This window comes from Siniperca chuatsi, linkage group LG21 (assembly GCF_020085105.1).
Source record: "Siniperca chuatsi isolate FFG_IHB_CAS linkage group LG21, ASM2008510v1, whole genome shotgun sequence".
Taxonomy (NCBI): domain Eukaryota; kingdom Metazoa; phylum Chordata; class Actinopteri; order Centrarchiformes; family Sinipercidae; genus Siniperca; species Siniperca chuatsi.
The window spans coordinates 11904731-11926275 of NC_058062.1; the positions used below are offsets into that span (position 1 = coordinate 11904731).

Here is a 21545-nt window from a genome sequence, read left to right on the forward strand (position 1 = left end):
CTCAGTGTTCGGAGAAAGGCCCTGAGCTCCACCATATCTGTTACAGCCACACTGAGCCTGCAGGGCAATAACTGGCCTGGAACTACCAGCCTCCAGTCAAATAGCCTCTCATTGGCTGATTAAGACTGTGGAGTCCTCCAAAAGGATATGAGCCTGTTGAATGTAATAGAGGTCAGATTTCATCAAACTCACTCATTTAAAGAAAAAAAAACACTAGTGGAGCGAAGTGGATTTTCTGTAATGCGCTACACAGGACTTGATGGAATCCAGATTTCACTCAGCACACTACAGGATGCCAGGCAAGTACAGTGAAGGGATTACATTAACCTTGAGCTGATAGATATTCATAAGAAGTCCATATTAAGAAAATCTAATGGTTGCCACAATAAATACACAACATTTATCCAATCACAGTATCATATATGTGGATTAATGTTGTTTATGTTGCAGATACAACTTGACCAGAATAGATCAGTGTCTACAGGTTAGATCAGAGGCTAGTATTGGGCTAATCCCAAATTAAATTCACTATACTCTGCTTTATTTATTTAATTATCCCTCCATTGGGTTGGCAATTCTATCCAAACAAGTTCTGTTGGAAGTGTCACTGAATTACCAGTTCATAAAGTCAAATAGACAGATTTTTTTAAAAGCTTACAAATATTTATTTTCATAAAAACAACGCAGTAGTATTAAAGTATAGGTGTTAACTTCATAACTGAGACTATTGATGGTACAATTGGACTGAGCCAATATAGAATTACCTATTATCATTTGTGTCAATAAGACATTTATGCAGAACCCGATAGAGTAGAGAGGCTGGGGAAGAGGAGTCAGTTTTCAAAAGCGATCAAAATCAGCTGGCGCCTGTTGAGGAGGTGACTGTGTATGTCCTGTCACCGCCAAGGACAAAGACTCTACCTAGTCATGCCTAAAACACGAATTTCCATCTTAATGCTCACTTAAATTTTGGCTCCTGACTGTACCAGCATGAAAGTGATCAGATGTGTTCCATACTATACAACATTCAGAATATTTAACTACAACTCTTACTTTGCAGATCTGGTCTGGTTACCTCAAAGAAACTAAGAAACTCTAAAACAGTCACTTAAAACCAAATGCCACCTCAAGGCCAAATGACAGTGCTCATAACATGATTCTGATATGATGCTTAAATTGTCTTCCTTCAGCTCAAGTAACGTAACATAGACATGCTGCTCTCCTTCCCCTTCCATTTTTCCATGCTGATGTTTTCCCCTACCATTAGCCTTCACCTTCAACTGTAAATTCTAGCCCCCGGTGGGACTGCACGTGCCTTGTGTCGCACCCTCTCTCTCTTTCCCTGGGCTTGTGATCTTTAGGCTGGTGAGAAACATGCAGAGGTGTTCCTTTTCCTTCCTGTTCCATTCCCAAGAGACTTGGATTGGGCTTACTGACAAAACTTTCCACTCCCCCACACCCTCACCACCCCGGGTTTATCCATCGGACTTCATCTGCTCCTTCTCGGGGTCTGCCATCTCCACGTCCTGCTGTATAGGCACCTATTATTAAATAGTTAGACCTCAGTGAGCAACTTTAACCAAACTGATGTGCACTGAAGCCACAGTTTCAGGTCACAGGAGGTGTAGATGCTGGGTAACTCTAGATTTTTAATTACATAGTGTGCATGGTGGTGCGATAAGAGGGTCACGGCTTCCTGATAACCTGTTTGGTAAGTTAGTGGCTGTTTGTCACCCAGACAGAGCGTAAGCTGTGAGACCTGGAAAAAACCACATCTTTGTGTCAATACATCTCACTGAACTTCCTATAGACTCAAAGAAAGAGCCGCCATCTGCTTTCACCTTGACAGTTGAAACCACGCACCTGAGTCATTATTCAAAGTATACCAGAATACAATGACAAATACAGAGGAAACAATGTGCAGAAAGTCTAAATCTGTTAAGCCCATTTCTTCCGTTGTCAGTATGGTACTGAGATTATTTAGAAACATTATTTAAGGTCATTCAGACCAAAAATAGCAGTGCATGAGTGTGGGTGTGTTGCTACAGGTATCGTCAAGAAGATGAAATACAATCCAGGAAGTCCAGCTTGAGTAACAAATCTGTGAGTTTTCGTGTTTATCAGACATCAAAACACTACACAGCAGTTTATAATACTACAGGATTTCACAGCTCTGGAAAGTTATTTTGTGTCAATGATTGTGAATTCCCTGTTCATGTTACAAAGTAATCTACCATAAATGCATGTTTGCATGTATTTGTTTGGCCAGCACAGTACGTTGCCAAATGACATTGATTGTGTTGTGGCAAACATTGAGTCTGGTTCAACTTTTTTGCTGCACGACCCAGCATTTTTTTTGTGATAGCCCTCTGTGTTGAGTCATTCAAGAAAATTACACCTTAAACATACTGTAGTTCCATTCAGCAGAACAATTTTGTGAATCACTCAATGTACAGTACTCTATATCTTTGAATTTTTTAACTTTGAAAAATTCTATACAAACTAGATCTATGGTATTTATGCTTACTGACCTCCAAGGACACAGGACCAGGACACAGCAAGCCACAACAGACAGGAGAGCACTGAACTCTGCAGCAAATCTAATAAACCAGTTACAGTTGTTGTGCTCCCACCAAGAATGGAAACCAAGCTGCTCAAATATTGGATCTCAGAAAATAGTGGAGGACAATTTCCTTCGAGCGTAACATTAGAATGCACGAGCCTGGCTCCCAGAGATCCGGGGCCACCACCGCTGGGCCACTCCAATTAGACGGAGCTTCCCTGCTGTGGCTGAGCCAGCCTTAACACAGGAGCACCCGAAAGGAGCTGCAGGAAGAAATGTAGGAAGGAGAGAGAGGAGACACACACAGCCCTGAGTGTTGTGTTATGCTTGGCACATACAGTATTTCGCCTGACATCTTTCCCTGTCTACACTCCTGGCCCCTCATCATGCTGCAAAGTGATCATTAGACAGAAAAAAAGAAAAAAAAAGAGGAAGGGATGAAAACATGTGAGGACAGGGAGAGTAAAGACAATGCTGCTACTGCTGTTATCTTAGATTTAAAAATTGATATTATTATTTTAGTGATTATCTACATTTTCCCTAAATCACAATTGTATAAGCTTTTTTTATATTGCTCATTGACAGTTTTCAAAAAGGAAAAAAATACTAATAACTAGAATACACTGGTGAATTGACTCAACTGGAAAATTGTGGAAAAGTTTGATTCCAAATTGTGTTGACTCACACTCAACTCCGATCTTAAACAGTGATCCTGGGTGGAGTAGAACATAGCTTCATTGATTACATTTAGTTTTTCAATGCAAAGTCAGTAACAAACTAACTGACTCACGCTTGAACTGCACCTGTAAAGCAAAATTTATAGTTCTATGTTAAGGGGTTATAGTTTTTCTATTATCTACTATTGTTGCTGATGTGCACCTCCTCATAAATGTAACTAACTGTCAGGGCTCCAGCGTCTATGTAGAAACCACATGGAGGTTTCCAATGTCAGTAAAGATTTTTGCGAGTGAAGACATTTTGAGAAGCTCAGTTAGCTTCTCCTTTTGAGTAACACACATCTAACGAAGCCATCTCCACTGCAAAATGTCTGCTCACTGCGACCCACAACTGTCACAGTGAATGCAGGAATGTAAACTCAGTGATTTCACGGAATGTTCTCATATTCAGTAATAAGACAACATGTACCACCAATGCTCGTATCACAAAGTGAATGAAAGAATGTAAACACAGTTATGCTGAAATATAAACTAAAAAATACCCTGTGGATATATACAGTGGGACTTACCCCCTCGCATGAAGTATAAATCCAACTGTAACATTTTCTGCTTGCTGTTGGCATGTGTCACATTAGCAGCTTTTACTTTCCTTGCCTGCAGGTGGTGATAGTAACTTGTCTGCACAGCTCAGCTGCTGCTGCGTTTTCTTTCCTTGCCTGTAGGTGGGTTAGGTTGGACCGTTGGATGATACCAGCTGAGCCTGGTTTCAGGTGCTTAATATTAGTGGCACTGTGTGTCCTTGTTATTATTTATTTACTCATTTGTCAATGGTCCATTGTAATTTTATGAACATAAATGATAATCGGTAGGCAGCCAAATTTGTGCAAATAGTCATAAAATAGGATTAAACTTGACTAATGAGTGTCAAAATTCACATGAAGATGAACATAAATATAGAAACATAAATTTGTGTATACAGTGTGCGGTCGCTAAATGCAGTTTGTTGACCTTCTCTTTTTCCTTTGCCCTGAAATAGGATTTATCAAGAATAGACTTGGCTCTCCCCATTGTAATAAGACACTGTTTTAAAGCCGTAGAAGTATGCCATTGTTCATTTCACCCCTGCCCTTTCTAAACGTATTAATCCCATTGCCACGGTCTAATGCTGAAATCCCCAGTGGAAACACCTAAGAAGACTGGATCTGCTCGACCACACAAGATATTCCCATTTCCCCTGCAACAACTGATAACAAAGCTATAACCATGGTCGCTGCTGAACAGCTAAGAGGAAGTGCATCTGTAGGCCATCCATTTGTGAGCAAGGGTCTGGGTACTGGCTCTGATGCAGGTGCTATCCTCTAGAAGGTGATTAGATATCATCACTCTTTCATTAACTCAGTATCACAGTGACTGTGTAGAAAGAATGGCCCTTTTCATCGGTCATCCCAACTAATGAGCCCTGCTGAAAGAACCAGGTTAAGGTGGGAGGATAATGAAACCAGAGAAAAGGAAGGGGGATTTGTAAAATTGTGCAATGTGGGTGTTTTCTAAATTTCTAAAGTATCTAAATTGATGTATTAAAACTGTTACAGCTTCAATATCACTAGAATAATTACTACTAAGCTAAAATCTTTGTAGTGAGAAATAAAAAAATAAGGATGTAAACAAGGGCAGGTGACAGAAATGAGAAGGGGAAGTAGGGAACCACATTAGAATTTATTTTTAGTTTATGACACTGCAGGCGACAACAACAGTCTCATTTTCACCTGATCATAGAATCATGTAGGAGGGGAGGACGGTTGAATATTCCATTACGTAGACCAGACCCAAGCACATACAGGTTCTTTGTGAAAGGTGTCTCTGTGTGCAGGCGGAGGTGCCACACTGACATCATCCAGAGCTGCGGATGGGACTTTTTATGTGTAGCGGTGCCAGGGAGCTGCTAGTACTGTCAGCCAGCCTGAGTCAGCACTATGCTCCAGATGCAACTGTGCAAGAATCCATGATGGAAGAGAGTTTCACAATTTATACCACATTTCTGCTCAAAACATGAAGTCTGGGCACTTAAGGATTAATACATTTCATTAACATGTGATTAAACTATTATTGGAAAGAAAGTCAGATTACTCATAGTTTTTAAAAATATATTTATTTTTAGGTTACTCAGAAAAAGACTGGTGACACAAGCCATATACCTAAAGCAAGAAAAAAATTATTGGAGTGGAGTGTTAAGAGTGCTTGATAGTGTTTCTCCACTCACTTTGGAAGTAGGTAATAATTGTGCCAGAAATCATTTAATTTAATCTGAAGTGAGTTGCTTTAATAACTTCATTTGTGAGTGTTAAAGTACATTCTTGTCTTTGGAAACTGTATTTCGACAAAAAACAAAATCCTTGAACCATGAGGTAAGATTTTATTTTTTTGGTCAAACATAATTAATGTTTATCTGGCTGCATATGTGCTACCGGTGTAAAATGATGCATGTCAAATAACATGCTGCTACCATCACATGTGTTGCACTTAACAGTTACGCAAGTAGAGAAAGTCAGAAAAATTACTCAGCAATGTCAGTTACACAGCAATAGCTAAAGTTTGCTAATATTAGCTAACATTAGCCACCATAAGCCAGGCACAGGCTGCAGCAGCAAAATCCCTAAGTGTATTGACTTGAGCAAGGTGTTTTATTGCTTATGAATTCAACTTTTCATTTGCAACAGGAAGATAGTGTAATTTTGTCTCTCTAAAAGTAATCTTGTAGCATTGTAAATAACAGTGACAGCACAAAATAAGTGTTATTTTAATTCATGCTTTTTACCTGTCACCTGTCCTCTGTTGAGAGGACCCCTGTTGATGATGCGAGCCCATTATTAGCCTCTGCAAAGACCCAGGTAATGTCATAACATTTTGTCAGCACTTTGAGAATGAGCCATTGTCATTCCAACGTAATTACAGGTCAGTCTCTATTATTGGAAATGCAGGAGAATGACCTGTGGAGATCACACTCTGCTTTTATAGCATTTCATTGTCATTTGAACTGACTCAGAGGTCACTTCACCTGAAGGCATGGAGGGTACCTTGTAGTCACTTAGCAGAGTTCAGTATTGGATGTGTTTTTCAGATGAATATTACGATTTCATGCAAGCAGCTGCTCAAGGTTTTAACAAGAGAAAAACTCCATTAGAAGAAATTGAAATATTTTCACAAGTTAAGATATAGGCCATTGTTGTTGTGAATTTATCACGTTCTGTTTTATTGTGGGTTTTGCTTAATGATAGTAACATAAAACTATGGCTCAATGGTGGCACCTATCCAACGCTAATTGTGTTTATCAAGAACTATTGGTTCCACTGTTTTCCAGATCAGCCTGCATTTCCTTCCCTGCAGATACACTATCAATGAGTGCCCAAGGTGTTTCAGTATACTAAAAGCCAGGAGCAGATAAGGCTGAGATTAAAGTGGCACTATCTCCAGAGGAGGCCAGCGAAAGGAGAAGATATACAAGAAAGTGTGCAGCAGCAATTACCACACTCTGCTGCTCACAGGGGGTGAAGGCCAGGATTCATTTGTTTCCATTTTGATTGTATTTCCTTAGTGGCATAGCTGAGCTATCTAATGTGGTATCTGGTTTGACCTGATGATGGAAGCGGCAACTGCCTGGTCAATAAATAATTGCAACAAGTCCTCAAACACATACAACCACATAGGTTGTTTGTTGATACCCTCTAACATGACCCACAGGAGCTTTCCTAAATTAGCGCCCCCCTACCGGTGGCAGTTGAGGACTGGCTGTAAGGTGAGGACGGGCTGGAAGCATATGTTACGTAATATTAAACACGTGGTTAACGTTGTAAAACTGTTGCAGTTTGGTTAGGTTTAGGCAAAAAAAACCTACTTGGTTAGGCTTAGGAAAAGATCATGGTTGGGGTTAAAATAAGTATGTTGCATAAGTTATGCAAATAACGTAAATCACGTAATTAGCATAACTTACATAAGTCATGTATGTAACATTATGTAACTTAAAACTTTAAATAAGTCAACATTGACTTTTGGTTTCACATGGGACACATACCCCGGTCTCAAGGGGGGGAAAGTCCTTTATTTGTTTGCGCCATCCATCGACCCCACCACCTCCATAAGCAGACTTTTTAGCTCTTTATACTACGTCACCTGAATTCCTGTTTTTTTCCTGTCATAATTACCATGACCACTAGAGGTCACATCCTACAATAAACATAAACATGGGTTGTAATAAGCTGCTTGCACAAACAACCTATATGTACATTTTTCTGGTGAGGACAGTTTGAATAATTGTGTGGTTATGAAGACAGCTTGTACATGCAGAGTATGATTTTGAATTAATACTTTATTGTTGTGTTGCATTGTTCTTACTTTTTGAATATGTACAGTATATTATATCAGTGTTTTCCAGAAGTTTTGAATTAATCTCGAAATATGCAATCTGAAAATGTAACTTGTGTTTATTTACAAGAAAGCTGTTGGGCATTTTCCAAGTGTCTGCATGCTTTCACCCCTCAGTCTTACTGGTGAAGCCACTGGGAGCTGTTGTGGTTCTGCGTGGGATATCAGGGAGGTGTGAGAGAGTCAGAGCAGGGAATATTAGCCCAACCTTCTGAGGGTGTCAGGGCCTTGATAAGTCCTGTTTAAACTTTACCCTTTGCAAAATGCCATGTGTCAACAGTTGCCCGTGGCCAAAGAACTCTGATCTGGTTCGGCAAACACCTGGGGCAGCCCATCCATCCCCATAAGACCTTGGCTGACAGTGGGCAAGGGTACAGTTTTGTAACCAAACTGGCCTGAAATTTTCAAGAATCAACACACAAAAAAATATCCTGCCATTTAGACAAGGAACCAACAGTGGAATCAGCCGGAAGGAAAGTTCAGATGGTTCGCCGACTGAATTGTCTCTGTTCTCCCTCTTGCAGTCTTCTGCCATGTCTAGGGCAGTTGGCACTAGTTGCGGAAAGTCTCAGACAGGTGTTATGTCGGTTGTCAGTGGTTGAAGCCACCTCTGCCTCCACTACCTCTGCCGCACTATTTGTCACTCAGTGAAGTCTTATAATTCTTCATGGGTCTCATGGCAGATAATTTAAATACAGCACAGGTTTTAAAGTACTTCTTGCTATTGCAATATGGCTAATGGATCTCAGCATTTTGGAAGGTCTCCACACAGCATAATGAATGCTCGATCATGGTTCCCATGATGATGATATGAACATTTTAACATCGTATTTGGTTGAAATTCTATGAATTCTTTGCACAGTGGACTTAATCAAACCTTTCCTTTAATAAAAAAAAATACATAAGCAAAAATATAGCACATGCTGTATTCCTCTTTTGATTCAGCTGACAAACACACTTCAAAGGCAACAACGCATAGGCTCATACTTACTGTACTAACACACCCACACACATGCAACACTAAAAGTTTGTAAAAAGAGGAGCGGTCTGCTCAAACATTTGCAGTGGAATCTGAGAGTGAGGAGAGGTGGAGGACATGATTTGGCAGTTTACCCCCAGTGTTTGCCTCAAAATTTTGACGCCATGGCTCGAAGTCAAGCTGAGAAGTTTCCCAAGACCTGACGTGTAAGCTGTGAGCCTGGCCCCTGAGGATCTGTGTCCCCCCTGATCGACTGTAAGTCAGTCTGCAGGGCACTGTGGGGGCGCGAACATGCCCGACCGCACCTCTGAAGCCTCTGTGTTAGCCATCACTGGGTTTCCTCCTGTGCATGTTGAGATCAGTCACTTCACAGGCTCAGCGATCTCAAAAGTCAGCAGCTCTCATCACACCTCCTACAACAAACCTTGTCTAGTTAAAAAACGGAAAATGACATCAAATATTCACCTTCTAATGAGACGTAGTTTGTTGTTTTGTACTAACAAAAGGTGCATTTAATGCAAGCTAAGTGTAGTAGTATCATTTGACTGTCAGTATTGCTTTATGACATGAGCTGCAACTCTCAGAGGCATCTCAGAAGTTACACTTTTTTGAGCGAAATGGGTCAAGGATTTCAGTCCAAATAGCCTACAGAGAATCAGGTTACTTTGAAGTGTTATAAAATCAGCATAATTATACCTATTAATTGGTGATGAATCAAAAACAACTTCAACCCTTTTAGTTTTTCTAATTATTTATCTATTTGTCACCACCATGAACTTTGGATAAACAGCATTTCTAAATTGTATGTGATCTAGGGGAGCTGACAGGGCAGTCTGCCACAGCGTCTAGTCAACCAATGAGAAGAGGAGCAGAAATAGCAGGCACTGTACATCTGACAGGCATATTAGGCTGTTTTTAATGAAAATGTCAGGGTCAAGACAGACTGAAAAGCTTTCAGAGGAAACCTTGAACCACTACTCTCTTTACAGAGAAAGATGATATTCATGGAAAAATATTTATTTTTAGCAATGAAAAGCACTGCTTACTGACAAAGACAATTACTGAACAAACACATTCTAATATGATGAAATGTGAACAAAATGTTCAGACATTATTTAATTTTTTTTTTTTACTTTATCTATGCATACTTATTATGTGTCATATTTGGAATATTTTCTTTTTAATTTTGAAGCCCCTTACACACAGTCTTAATCTAAATTGTGTTAAAGTTTTAAAATCGTAGATTGTAGCTCATCAGCTTTTTTTTACCTCTGATTATAGACTTAACAAGGGAATGGATTTTACCTGATTTCATCTTATTAGCAGCCTAATTTATGAAAAGCCAAAGTGTGACATATTTTCCATTTTTAAGCAACATCCAGTGCGTGTGCGTCTTGATCTTTTTAATGACAGATTTACATAACTAATAAAACTACACTGTTGACTAATTAGTTACTAAATCATAAAGTTGTGATAAAAAAGTAAAATTTCAATCTTTTCATGATGCCATACATGGACTCATAAATTACAGTCGGATTTGGTATCTAAAATTGAACACAAGGATTATAGTGACTGAACTCTCTCAACAAAGTGTCCTTTGTCCAACGAAAACAAGTGTTGGAGCAAATCCAGCAAAGTAGGTTTTAGTGTTGCGACACGTTTGTTTTGCTCCAGTTTTTCACAGACTTTATATTTGAAATGGTTTCGCTTCGCGGAGGAAAATGTACCTAATATTTATTAAATGTAATATAATATTTAATATGTTCATCCATTCTTATATTATTGTTAGAGTAATAACATCATTATCATCAGCTTTATCATTATTATTATTATTATTATTCGCATAGATCTATATATTAATTACAAGCGATTTAAAAATTTCATCCTGCATACCCGATTGCAAATTAGAAATGATTTTGCAACCAATTATTACGACCAATTTCACATCATCGGTCGATTAAATAATGAATCCAAAGAATGACTTTTCACGCTACCCCCCCACCCTTTTTGGGTAAAGACATCATGGATGAAGTGAGAGATACAGTCATGTCCCGTGTTGATCATCATTTTCCATGAGAAATTTTTTGTTTTGTAATCTCGCCTATCACCTTGTTTGGACCAATAAATTCACTGCCGGAAAGAGGAAGGACTAAAATATAAATGTAGAGCGGGAACTTAAATTTAGAAATATGTTCTGTATTGTCCCTCTTACTTAGTTTTAATCATTGCAGCCCCCGAACAGTTGCAAGGCTTCTTCTCAAGTTTCTGGACTGCTGTCTCCCCCTATTGGTCCATACGGTCATTGTGCAGAGCTGAGAGACGACTGAGGGCTGCTGCTCCGTAACAGCTTCACACTGTCACACTGACTCAACTGTCTCTGTGCAACAAGCATTACAGAAGACAACTGCCCGCATTTATTCAGACACAAATATAAACATTTATAACGTTTATTCTACCAAAATCAAAAATACGTCATCAAAGATACGTTTAAAAACGTCAGTAGTTTCTGCTCTTATTTCTAAATCAACCAAACAGTGTAGCCTATGAAAATCGTCTAAAAACAGCTGACTATTGCCAAAGATACATTTAGTTGGTAAAGCAAGTGAATTTCACATTAGACATTTCAACATATAGCATATAAAAATTTCAATTTGTCAATCTGGGGACAAGTTGTATAAATATGCTAATGAGCCTGTACTTTCTGTAAAATCTGAATAAAAGAAAGAAAGTCTAAGAACTATAAGAATAATTCTAACCGTCCTAATGAAGGTTAGACCTATTGTAATGTTCATCATACGGACTTTGTGTGTGTAATCAAAGAAAATTCATATTGGTATATCTTGATGGTATATTATCTCGCTTGATATCACTATAATATTAAAATTCACATGATTCTATCATTTTGTAGTTAAGATTAGTAATTATATTCCTACTTCTACTTTTGTCTCAGAGGGTGTAATATTTTACATTTAAGTATTAACTTTTTAAACTTTAAATTACACTTTGAATTTAAATGAAGCCAAAGATTATACGGGAAAAACAACTTTATCCTACTTGAGTTGGGTTTTCACTGTGGTTGACTGCAAGAGTTCTTTAGAGCAGAGTCATATTACGTCTCCGCCTACAAAAAGTTTCCCCCAATAATTTCCTTGCCGTCAAACATAAATCCAGGCATCGCCTCCTGTGTCTCTAGACTCTTCAGCAATCCACCAAGAGTAGAACTCAGTCACATTTAATCTTTAAAGTCACAGTTTCAAAGTTAAGCATTAGAAAGCGATCACTTGCAATTTGCTTTTTTTTTTTTGTCTTAGAAATTGTGAAAAGTCGAAGGAGCGACAAAAACTTTTATTTTGGCTTTTTTTGTTTTTGTTTTTTACTTTAAAGGATTCAAGTTTGCCAGTCAAGCTGTGCGCCCTTACAGGCTGTAACTGCAGTCTTTGGGCACAGCACTTGGATTTAGAAAGAAGGATTTTCTCCTGTTTTTTATTGCGAGAAGCTGTTCTTTAATTTTTTCGCATGAATCTCCTCGACCCTTACCTGAAGATGACAGACGAACAGGAGAAGTGTCACTCTGACGCTCCCAGCCCCAGCATGTCTGAGGACTCCGCAGGCTCGCCGTGCCCGTCCGGGTCCGGTTCGGACACTGAGAACACCCGGCCGTCCGACAACCACCTCCTCTTGGGTCCAGACTACAAGAAGGAGGGCGAAGAAGAAAAATTCCCCGTGTGTATCAGAGATGCGGTGTCCCAGGTGCTGAAGGGCTACGACTGGACTCTGGTGCCCATGCCGGTGCGCGTCAACGGCTCAAGTAAAAGTAAACCTCACGTGAAAAGACCAATGAACGCATTCATGGTCTGGGCTCAAGCTGCACGGAGGAAGCTGGCCGATCAATACCCGCATCTTCACAACGCGGAACTCAGCAAAACCCTGGGCAAACTTTGGAGGTAGGTTCACTTTGCATTTTCATTCACAGCTGTACGTCCTTACGCGCCGCTCTGTGCTACGCACTATTTCTTCGATGAAATGCACCACCTGCCTGCTTTTTCAAGTATAGCTTTACAGTCTGGGAATTTGATTAATGCATTTCAAATTGTATTGCTCTCTGTTGCTAATTTTTCATTGTGATTTTGGATACATTTCTTATTTTCATGTTCGAGTGCATGCACAGAAGAAGTCGTATAGACTAAAACTTTTCTACAAACTTTTTTTGATGCTTCTTGCTGCTTCTTGATGCTAAAACAATCCATGCAACGGTTCAGTAAATTGCTCTCTTGCAGCAATTAATCAACCGTGTTTTGTGCTTGTTGTTAATTGAATGCAGTTTAATGTGAATGCACAATTCTCTGCGATATTTTCAGATTGCTCAATGAAGTAGAGAAGCGCCCGTTTGTGGAAGAAGCCGAGCGTTTGAGAGTGCAGCATAAGAAGGACCACCCCGACTACAAATATCAGCCAAGACGGAGAAAATCTGTCAAGAATGGGCAAAACGATCCCGAGGACGGCGAGCAAACCCACATCTCTCCAAATGCGATCTTCAAGGCGCTGCAGCAGGCCGATTCTCCAGCGTCTAGTTTGGGCGAGGTGCATTCTCCAGGGGAGCACTCGGGTAAGAAAAGAAATAAATTAAAAGAAAGAAAGAAAAATAAAAGACATTTTCTAGTATTTTGTTTTCAGAAGTGACTCATTTTTGTCAGTTTGTAGAAATCAAATCTTTAGAACCCTTTAGGGCATTGAACAGACATCTGTTAATGATAAATTATTAATGATTAGTGGGTTTTATACACCATCATGCAAATACACCTGTCAATATAGTGGCAATAAACTCCTCCTCCTGAAAGCATTTACATTTATACTATTTCAATTTATCACAGGTACTTCATGCAGGAAATATCATCTTTAGAAACATAATTTTGCAAATTTGATCTTTAACTGTGAGTCTAACTCTGCCTTTCCTCTAACCAGGTCAGTCCCAGGGCCCACCAACACCCCCAACCACCCCCAAGACAGACCTCCCCTCCAGCAAAGCTGACCTGAAGCGTGAGGGGCGCCCCATGCAGGAGGGCACCAGTCGCCAGCTCAACATCGACTTTGGAGCTGTGGACATTGGTGAGCTGAGCAGCGAAGTGATCTCCAACATGGGGAGCTTTGATGTTGATGAGTTTGATCAGTACCTGCCGCCTCACAGCCATGCTGGGCTGACCGGACCAGCCCAGGCTGGCTACACCAGCAGCTACGGCATCAGCAGTTCCTCAGTCGGCCAGGCAGCCAATGTCGGGGCCCATGTCTGGATGTCCAAGCAGCAGCAGCAGCAGCAGCAGCACTCTCTGACCACCCTGGGTGGAGGAGGAGAACAAGGCCAGCAGGGTCAACAGAGAACCACCCAGATCAAGACAGAGCAGCTGAGCCCTAGCCACTACAGTGAGCAGCAGGGTTCCCCACAGCATGTCACCTATGGGTCCTTCAACCTGCAGCACTACAGCACCTCCTCTTACCCTTCCATCACAAGAGCACAGTATGACTATTCAGACCACCAAGGTGGTGCCAACTCCTACTACAGCCATGCGGCTGGCCAAGGCTCTGGCCTGTACTCCACCTTCAGCTACATGAGCCCCAGCCAGAGGCCGATGTATACCCCGATTGCTGACACCACCGGGGTGCCCTCTGTGCCCCAGACCCACAGTCCGCAGCACTGGGAGCAGCAGCCCATTTACACACAGCTCTCCAGGCCATGAGGAGGTGGCATCAGCACTGACTGTACAACACCCATCCCATGCATAGACTCCGTTCTGCCAGGTGGCCGTTGTGCCACCATGCCACACACCATTCATTGCCAACAGAAAAACATGACATGGACTTTTTTATAGTACTGAAAATATATCTTTGGATTGGCTCACAACAGTGCCTTTTGTATTGGTTGGAATTGTGATTATATTTTTTTAGATATAATGTTTAAAAAAGTGAAATCCTCTGTGAGGACATACTGGTTATAAATATTTTAGTATGTACTGTGTATGTGTTCTGCTCTTGTCATCGTCATCATCATCATAATCAGTGTCATCAGCATCCTCGTCATCGTGATTTGAAGGTTTAACACATCTAAAGGATTGCCGGGTAAAAACACCCTCTGTGGCCTTACTTCTCAATAATGTATTTTTTGTACAGAAGTAAGAAACGTCACTGACACTGCCGTCTTATAATAGCTTACATTCTGCTTTGAATTTTTTTACTGTACATATTTTATTGTAATTCCCATGAGATGCAAGAATTGAGCAATGCAGGTTCGAAAAAGATCTGAATTTTTGGCCATGATATGACCGTGTCATCAGTGAATTAGTCAAATATTCTACTTCTTGTTCTTTGCTTTAGCTGAAATTATTGTGTTGGAAACGCTATAGCAGGTGCTAAGTAATTCTACTAGGGGCCTTACTGTGTTGGTAGATGTAACTGAGCAATGCTTGCTTTTATCTGGGTACTGCCTTGATACCATTGGTGCCTCTGGAGCCACAGTAGGGAGACTCCTTCCACTTGCATTGTAGTGTTGAGACCACAGCATAATTCTGACTTCTCGCTTGAGGAGATACAGGAAGTGACCTTTGACCTGATTCTCCTCGGCAGCCAGCAGGTCTGAGTCTGGCGTGCTTCTATCATTCCTACAGCCTCATCCTTTTTCCTAACCTTTTTCTTAATTTATTCTTTAGCATTAATTTTATTTGAAAATAACTATTTGCAATTATCTTTTTAATTCAGCAGCAGCTAACTGAGATGAAAAGTTTTCAGGTTTGCTGTCATATGTGGTACAAATTTGTTTATTTATCATTTGTAAATGTTTCCTTATAAAAGTTCCTTTTATTCATGATCTAGTTATGTACAGATTACTTATAATTACACGACGAGTCTTTCTCTAAAAAAAGAAAAACTGGAAGTTTTCTCTTTTTTCATTCTAACAAATGAATTAATGGATATGGAAGCTGCGGCTGTTTTTGTAAAGAATTTGCTGGAATCAACAGGATACTTTTTGTTATTGAAAAAAAAGTTGTGTTCCTCATTTTATATTCTGTATCATTAGTTCTCATTTTGTCATCTTCTTAATGCAGTTTCCGTAGGCAAACATGGCATTGTCTTAAAGCTTATCTTTTGTATGATATTGTTTGCAATAAAAACAAAACACTGAGAAATACATGATCGTCATGTGCCATTAATTATGAACATGTTTCATACAGTATCATCTGTGTTGTCCACAGCTGTGCTGCAATGCATGCAGGTCCACTGTGTCCGACAGTATTTGTCAGACAAAGACTGGTGAGGTTTAATTTGAGCAGTTATACAAGGTACCCTCCAATGACAGAAGACCAGCTAAATTAAGATTTAATATACTGAGTCTGAATCACTTTGGAACAGTCTTCATCCAACTCATATGCTCAAACTACGGAAATCAAGAAGATTGTTTTAACGTGACACAAATAATTTAATTTCTGCATTAATCAGAGCCAGCTTGTCAGCTACCCACAGCAGCAGTTTGGTAAAGTTAGACCAATGCGAAGTGAAAAAAAATCGTTATATTCAAGGTACTGGGAACAGTGGTTTTGCTTCTGGCTTCTCAGACCATGAGGTCATAGGTCCATTATTACCACGGCCTATTGAGAAGACGTATGTCCACACCCCTCCCCCCTGCCTGTATACACGACAGCTTAAAGAAACAAACTAGACATAGAATATTGTTTATTCATTACTGGCCATGTAATATAGGAATAGAGCTGACCTTAATAAATCAGTGACAGTATAAACACAATCAGGTACTATAGCTTTGTGTTGAAATTTGAGGCACATTTGCAGATGACGTCTCTTTCCTCACATCAACTGGACTGAACCATTCCTTGCCACCCACCGCTGCACCTCATCTCACTGCAATGACTGGACAGTTTTTTTTTTTTTTAGCTTGAGTACATAACTACCCATTACACATTATACCAGGCTACACTAAACCTGTGGCTCAACACATCTGTAATGCATAACACTACTGAAATATGATGATAATATTATGGCCATGGAGTCATCAAGATCTACATTCTAAGCAAAACTGTGAATTTTTAACTTTCACAAAAAATAAGATAAATTCCTCGCAAATTTTCTTGACGGGTTCTCCTGAAAAAAGGAAGCAGACCTTTAGCAGACTTTATTTTTTCACTGCATAACTGCACCAACATATATAAAGAGGAAAAAAGCAAAGACTGGTTCCTTGAAAAGTTGTTTATCATACTGATTTATTTATTGGCTGATGTTAACTGGCTAGTTAGCATACGGTGTTAGTAACTAAAAGTGCACATTTACATTTTGAAATGACTGTTTAACATTAGGGTTTGTGTAGGTTTAAGTTTAAAACAAACTTTCACTATATATTTAGGGTTACAAAATGCTAAAAGTAACATGTGTTTAACATTGCTTTTGTTTGCCATCATATCAATATAATAATAAAACCATAAGATGCCAACTTGAAGTTCACTCACATGCTCTGGGGTTTGATGGAAGTGGAAAACAGTAACTAAGCTGTGGGAATGTGGGTGCAGCTGAAAGGGAAATTACACTATTTCAACACACAATACCTCAAGGAATTCACAGACAATAACAGACTAATGACATGTATCAGTAAGAATAGATCTACAGTTAAAATTGTGATTTAAACTTTGTATCCACAATTTAATTTTATTGTTTCAAATCACTGATGTGGTGCAGTTAAAACAATAAAATTGTCTTTTCAGTGTATTTTTCCCTGCATTGTAAAGGGAAAGGTGTTAATTATGCTCATCTTTGTCTTTTCAGACATGTTTGTTATCTCTGCTCCCACTTCTTCTTCTGTAACTTTGCTTCAAACTGCTGCCGTTTCTCGTGATGCTACTTTCAGGAACTATCTGCTGATTAAAACAGTATTGTGTTATATAAACTGGCAAAAATAAAAAATAAAACATATCAATATGCAATGACTTAAGGCTTGTTGTGTTGATGTCAAGACAGTGATCCTACTGCAGGCTTGACTCTGCTGTCTCTGGCTAAATATGAAGGATGACATCTTCCCCTCTGACAGTGAGGAGCAGGCAGAGTGTGTGAAGCCTTGAGCCCACCTCCCACAGAGAGCCCCCGAGGCACATCCATCACTGGATCTCCAGTGGCTCAGACCTGGAGTGAGGCAGCAGGGCCTCAGGGCCTAACAGAGCAAAGGGAGGCCAGTTAGTGATGGCTCGGGGGAGAGCAGGGGGATCACAAGGAAAAGACAGAAGAACTTTACTAATCCACTTTTTTGTCTTCCAAACCAAGAAATTGACCTAATGACTGACATGACTGAAATATTAAGATGCCAGGGGTCTACATTTTTCAGAAGAATTCAAAAGGACTCACACTGCAGACTGTCAGAAAAACAAACTGAAATGAAACTTTTACATTACAGTTGTTAGGGGGAGTTCTTTATGTAAAGAAATTTTGCCTGACTCAAACCATTGTTGAGCTGGCTCCAACAAGCGTATAGTAACACAATACCAGACATGATTGGCTCCTGATGGAAGATGTTGCCTGAAAGTTAAAGCGAGCCAAACATTTCTGTTAAGAAAATAAGTAAAAAAAGTCGACATTGGTAAACACAGATCCATGTTCCTCCAGTTTCAGAGAATGAACACAGCATTTTTGCTGAACTGTTTCATTCTCAGGTTGTTGGCAGCATGTGTGCATGGGAAAATGCAAAATGTTTACATTTGCAAGTCCAGCTTCTCACAAACAAATCATGAGTTCAGATAAACTGAAATCAGGTGATCATATTATCACTGTTGGGAAATGATTATTCTTGCAAAATTAAAGTTCATGAATGGTAAGAACTAATTTAGCCAATGACTATTTCTACATGGCCTCTTCTTTGAAAGTAATTTACCTGATGTAAACAACAAGGTTCCATGAAGAACCAAAGCCAGCATCCAGCAACACTTACACACGTACAGTATGTCATCAATAACCTAGTTGCTCTGCTTTACTTACAGAAAATGTGTGTGTTCACACATTAACTTTCCATAACAGAAATGACAAAAAGTATGTTGATAGGATAAAGGTAAAACAAAAAGTCAGAGAAGACAATTTTTTTGTGTGTTAAATACAGTTAGAGTAGCAAGACCAACCTTGTTACTCTGCCCTCAATAAAAAACGTGGATTGACGATGGCCACTTTCAGCCTATTTCATCAGAATAGTGTGTCATGTGGTGTTGTCACAGAGTAGCACCCCATCAGAAATGACATCAGGATTGAGGCTTTCCCTGTGTGAGACCATGATGACTCATTCATTGGGCTTGACACAGACAGCCTTGCACAGTAGCAGTCCAGACATGATGATACATTTGATACGTTCTATACAGCAATTTGCCAAGAGAAATGATAATGATTACAGTAACTACTAGAAATTTAACTTTAAAATTAACTAGAGTATTTTCAAAGCAACTGTGCATCATATGTACAACATCAGATAATCAGGCTCTGGGAAATAGACACTATCATTACTGTAAATCTGTATTAAAAAAAATCAGGGCAAGGCAAATAAAAAGCATATTTTCTAAACCATATGCCCCAGCCTCCTGACCTCGGCTCAGAAAGTCTTGGTAGTAGCAGAGTGACCCAGCCAGTGAGTGGATTGGGGCTGCGATAGGACTGCTCCCCTCCAAACAGCAGGAGTGCCCTGATGAATGTTTCAGAGAAGGATCGGAAACAAGACCAAATTTTTCTTTCTTTTTTTTTTCAGCCAGGCCTTTCCATGGGCAATTTTCCCAGGACGACCCCATTATTATTCCACAGAGACGTCTGCCCCCTCCGAACCCTATGGGTGGTCTTTTTGAAGGCAAAAGGAAGAGGAAAAGAAAAGGAGAAGGGGGGAAAAATCTGGTGATACACCCGTGGAGACTGGACAACAATAAAATACACAACAAAGTAAAATGAGACAAAACAAGATGAAGAATCAAACAGCACTCCAACATATTGCAAGTTTATTCTGCCTACACTGATGGACTGTCCGGTGTGTATGTGTATATGTATGCCATTTGCCTGTTACGGTATTTCAAGGAAAACTGTTTCTAAAATGGTCTAATCAAGGGAAAAAATTTACATAAAAACTTTCTTTCTTAAACCAATAAGAAACATCCAGTGGAGGAAAACCCTGCTAAGTCACTGAGAAAGATAAATTGACCACAATCCATGGAAGCTACACCATCAACCGAAAAACTACTATGCACTGATTCAAGTTAGGAGCAAAGGGAGGGCACGTTTCCTACATCCTGAACCGGATTGATTATTGCATACATTAAATCAGAAGAGTCACATGAACAACAGTCATAGGAGTCAACTCACTCTTGGGAAATGATATTTATTTAAGTTTACAATCCTCTCTCATCACCTTTTGATTTTGCTCACTGTTTGAGTAGACTTAGGAAGTGAGACTTTGCCCCGCAGCCATCCATCTTGCGCTGGCCCCATGAGGACATCGGCCTGTGCCAAGAGGCCGAGCTGGGCCAGCCTGCTGGAACCCTTGGTGAGCTCCCTGCCTTTGTCTGAGGATGTGGAAGAAACCTGGCACCAGCCCGAGGTCAGCGTCACAAAATTATATTACCATAATCCCATTAAGTGTGTCTGAGGCCTCATGAGCTCCAGCTCAGTCTGGGAGGAAGGTATGTGAGGGCTGCAGTGGGTGGGTTTGTGGCTGAAGAACACAGTGAGTGGATAATATGAGATCGTAGCTTACCTGCAATTTAAATATTTAATGCAAAGATGTTTCATAAACTTGTGTAATACTGTAGGCCTCACTTGAAACATCCCAAAGCATTTGTTTTATCACAGTATGTTGTAAACTATCTACAACATACTGTATGCACCCCCAAAAAAAGCATATAAATGTGCATAAGAGGAAGACAACTCTCCATAATTGAAGCCAGGAACCTAACCAAGATGATGGATCAAGTGGGTTTGTCTATAAGCTTTATATAATCAAGGTTTCTCATCTTTATCTTTATTATCCCTTGTCGTTCAGAAAAGGATTCTCTCCAATAATAATGAGATTTTCCATCCATCTTTACATTTGTTTCCAATTAAGACACTGAGAGAAATGTTTTGCTGTCCAACCAACCACGGATACAGTAGTTTGTCTTTGCTAATTCCCTCGTCCGTACCTGGTAAATCTCCACATAACATATCGTTTTACAGTGCACATGCCCATTAGGCACAGGTTGTTTGAGGGGATGCAAATTGACATGTCAGCAAAACTGATACTATTCCCAAAGGACATGAGAGCTGAATATAAGCTAAGCTCTGGCAGTTGATTGAGGCATAACAGTGGCTGTAACATTTATAGAAAGATTATCTGACCTGTAACATGGGAATGAAGCCTAGTTTCTGTGTTGTTTCATTGTTTTAAATTGTGAAAATAAACAAAAATTGTTCACAATGATGTATTTTTCTGCCATACTGTCTTAACTATTTATAGGTCTGTTATGTGCATAAAAAAAAAGTTTGAGCTACTGATTTGCAAACAGGACTGCTATGCGGTTTCTGTTTCCTTTGGTTGCTTTCTAGGGTCATAATTATCTTTCACGTTTGTCCTGTACTGGATAACAGCGTGAAAAACAATGTAAACTGAAGACTTCTTGCCAAAATAGTTAGCTATACTAACATGTTCTCAGATCAGAGCAAGAGTGGGAGGAGCTGCACATGGGGTGGGAATGTATGTGTGTGTCTTTTCGGGTGAGCAGAGGTTGCTTGTTCTCGCAGTGACTACAGTGAGCCAAGCTGCAGACTATTGTCGGCAGCCATTTCTTTACTTACAGGGCCCAGTATCTGAAACATACCTCCCCTACGTTTGTCCATTCCATCTACGGTACAACCACTAAGACTT

General features: G+C 39.9%; 1 protein-coding gene and 1 long non-coding RNA gene across 3 annotated transcripts; one reads left to right on the forward strand and one right to left on the reverse strand.

The window, feature by feature from the left end:
* Nucleotides 1-11819: 11819 nt before the first annotated feature.
* On the forward strand, nucleotides 11820-15815 carry LOC122869122 (transcription factor Sox-9-like). The gene is made up of 3 exons (XM_044181768.1): nucleotides 11820-12582; nucleotides 12997-13244; nucleotides 13601-15815. The coding sequence occupies exons 1-3, from the start codon at nucleotides 12155-12157 to the stop codon at nucleotides 14368-14370; spliced, it is 1446 nt and encodes a 481-aa protein (XP_044037703.1). The 5' UTR covers nucleotides 11820-12154; the 3' UTR covers nucleotides 14371-15815.
* Nucleotides 15816-16915: 1100 nt separating this feature from the next.
* On the reverse strand, nucleotides 16916-21008 carry LOC122868889. 2 transcript variants are annotated; one of them, XR_006376202.1, is made up of 3 exons: nucleotides 20055-21008; nucleotides 18793-19492; nucleotides 16916-17837 (listed from the first exon to the last, which is right to left on the reverse strand). It is a non-coding gene; the product is annotated as an uncharacterized LOC122868889 (long non-coding RNA). The 2 variants fall into 2 exon arrangements; XR_006376203.1 differs by having other exon boundaries at nucleotides 18793-18927; nucleotides 19248-21008.
* Between the last annotated feature and the right edge of the window lie 537 nt (nucleotides 21009-21545).

Bases quoted from the DNA above. Each gene is read 5' to 3' on its own strand.
- LOC122869122 (XM_044181768.1), top strand. From the start codon at position 12,155: ATGAATCTCCTCGACCCTTACCTGAAGATGACAGACGAACAGGAGAAG. The intron at 12,583-12,996 runs GTAGGTTCACTT...CGATATTTTCAG, and splicing joins ACCCTGGGCAAACTTTGGAG to ATTGCTCAATGAAGTAGAGA. The intron at 13,245-13,600 runs GTAAGAAAAGAA...TCCTCTAACCAG, and splicing joins TTCTCCAGGGGAGCACTCGG to GTCAGTCCCAGGGCCCACCA.